Genomic DNA, 1470 nt, shown 5'->3' with positions numbered 1-1470 from the left:
TAAAATCAATGAGGAAGATGATATCACTGGAGATATTAAGTCCAAATGGATTCATATTCAGTATAATCATAAACCAAAGTATTGCAAAGAGTGTTGCTCAAAATAAATGTTTTAATCTAGAACATCAGGTCTGTTAATACAGAGAAGGATTTTACAAGGTTGATTATAATACACAAAAGATACCATTTTGGTTTTATAGGGCTTATGGAACTATTTCAGGAAGGGCAGAATATTAAGGATTATAAGAGAAGGTTGACAATTCAACATGTAATAGTCAATATGTCAGGAAAAATTTAGGCCTTTATGGAGTCAACTATGGAGTATGCTATCATTAGTGATGAGGAACAACAACATTCACTCAGATTGAAGAATCAACATATAGGAGTAGTAGTTATGGTTACATTAGTTTATGCAAAATATAATCAGCTTGGCAGACTACAGTTGTGGGAATCTCTTGGGGCACTGAATAGTATAATAAATAAACCTTTTCTGGTAGGTAGAGATTTTAATGTCATAAGACATGAAGAAGAGAAGCTTGGTGGATTACCAGTAACTTTTAAAGAGACAGGAGACTTTAATCATTGTATCAACACTTGTAATTTAGAGGAGATTGCATTTAAGAGAAGCAAATTTACTTGGTGGAATGGTAGAGAAGATGGAGATTGTATATTCAAAAGACTTTATAGGGTCTTCTCTAATGATAAATTACAAGAAATATTTCATGTTATTGACGTAGAAAACTTGGTAAGAAGTGGTTCTAACCATGCACCAACTTTACTATATTGTAATACTCACCATGATCATTTAATTAAGCTATTTAGATTTCTTAATTTTTGGCTTAAAGAAGAATCTTGTCTGGAAGTAATTAAGCAGAATTGGAAAGTGGAGGTAGAAGGGAATCCTTTCATTAATTTTTACCAAAAGTTAAAGAAGACTAAAGTTGCATTGACTCAGTTGAGTAAGCAAACTTTTGGAAACATATTTCAAGAGATTGCTACTCTTGAAGAATTGATTAAGGTAACAGAGAAGCAGTTTGAGGAGGATCCCACAGGGGATAACAGGGTTAATTTGTTCAAAGCACAAGAAGTGTTGGCAATGCAACTAAAAAGAGAGAAGGAACTCTGGAGACAGAAAAAAGGTTTTGAGTGGTTCAAAGATGGAGAAAGGAACACAAGATTTTTCCATGCAATAGTAAAGGGAAGAAGGTCAAGGGTAAAGATTAAAAAGATTCAGAATGATGAGGGTATTTGGCTGGAGAATCAGGATGAAATTACTGAAGCTTCTACTATGTTCTATCAGAATCAATTTCAAAAGCAGGAGGATGTTGGGGACTTTACAATGCTAGATGTGCTACCAAGTGTAGTAACAGAAGCTCAGAATGCATATTTAAAGAAAATACCAACAATAGATGAAGTAAAGGTAGTAGTCATAGGATTAAATAAAACAGCTTTGGAGGGCCAGATGGTATAA

At 33.6% G+C, this 1470-nt stretch overlaps 1 protein-coding gene across 1 annotated transcript; it reads left to right on the top strand.

Moving 5' to 3' along the window:
- Positions 1-315: 315 nt before the first annotated feature.
- LOC107846332 lies at positions 316-1470 on the top strand. Its single transcript, XM_016690750.1, has one exon. It carries the CDS (start codon positions 316-318, stop codon positions 1468-1470), a length of 1155 nt encoding a protein of 384 aa, XP_016546236.1.

This window comes from Capsicum annuum, chromosome 11 (genome assembly GCF_002878395.1).
Source record: "Capsicum annuum cultivar UCD-10X-F1 chromosome 11, UCD10Xv1.1, whole genome shotgun sequence".
Classification (NCBI taxonomy): Eukaryota; Viridiplantae; Streptophyta; class Magnoliopsida; order Solanales; family Solanaceae; genus Capsicum; species Capsicum annuum.
Note: the sequence above shows the minus strand (reverse complement) of the source record. Positions and strands in the feature narration are given on the sequence as shown.

Excerpts from the sequence above, each read along its gene's own strand:
- LOC107846332 (XM_016690750.1), top strand. The coding sequence starts at position 316 with ATGGAGTATGCTATCATTAGTGATGAGGAACAACAACATTCACTCAGA.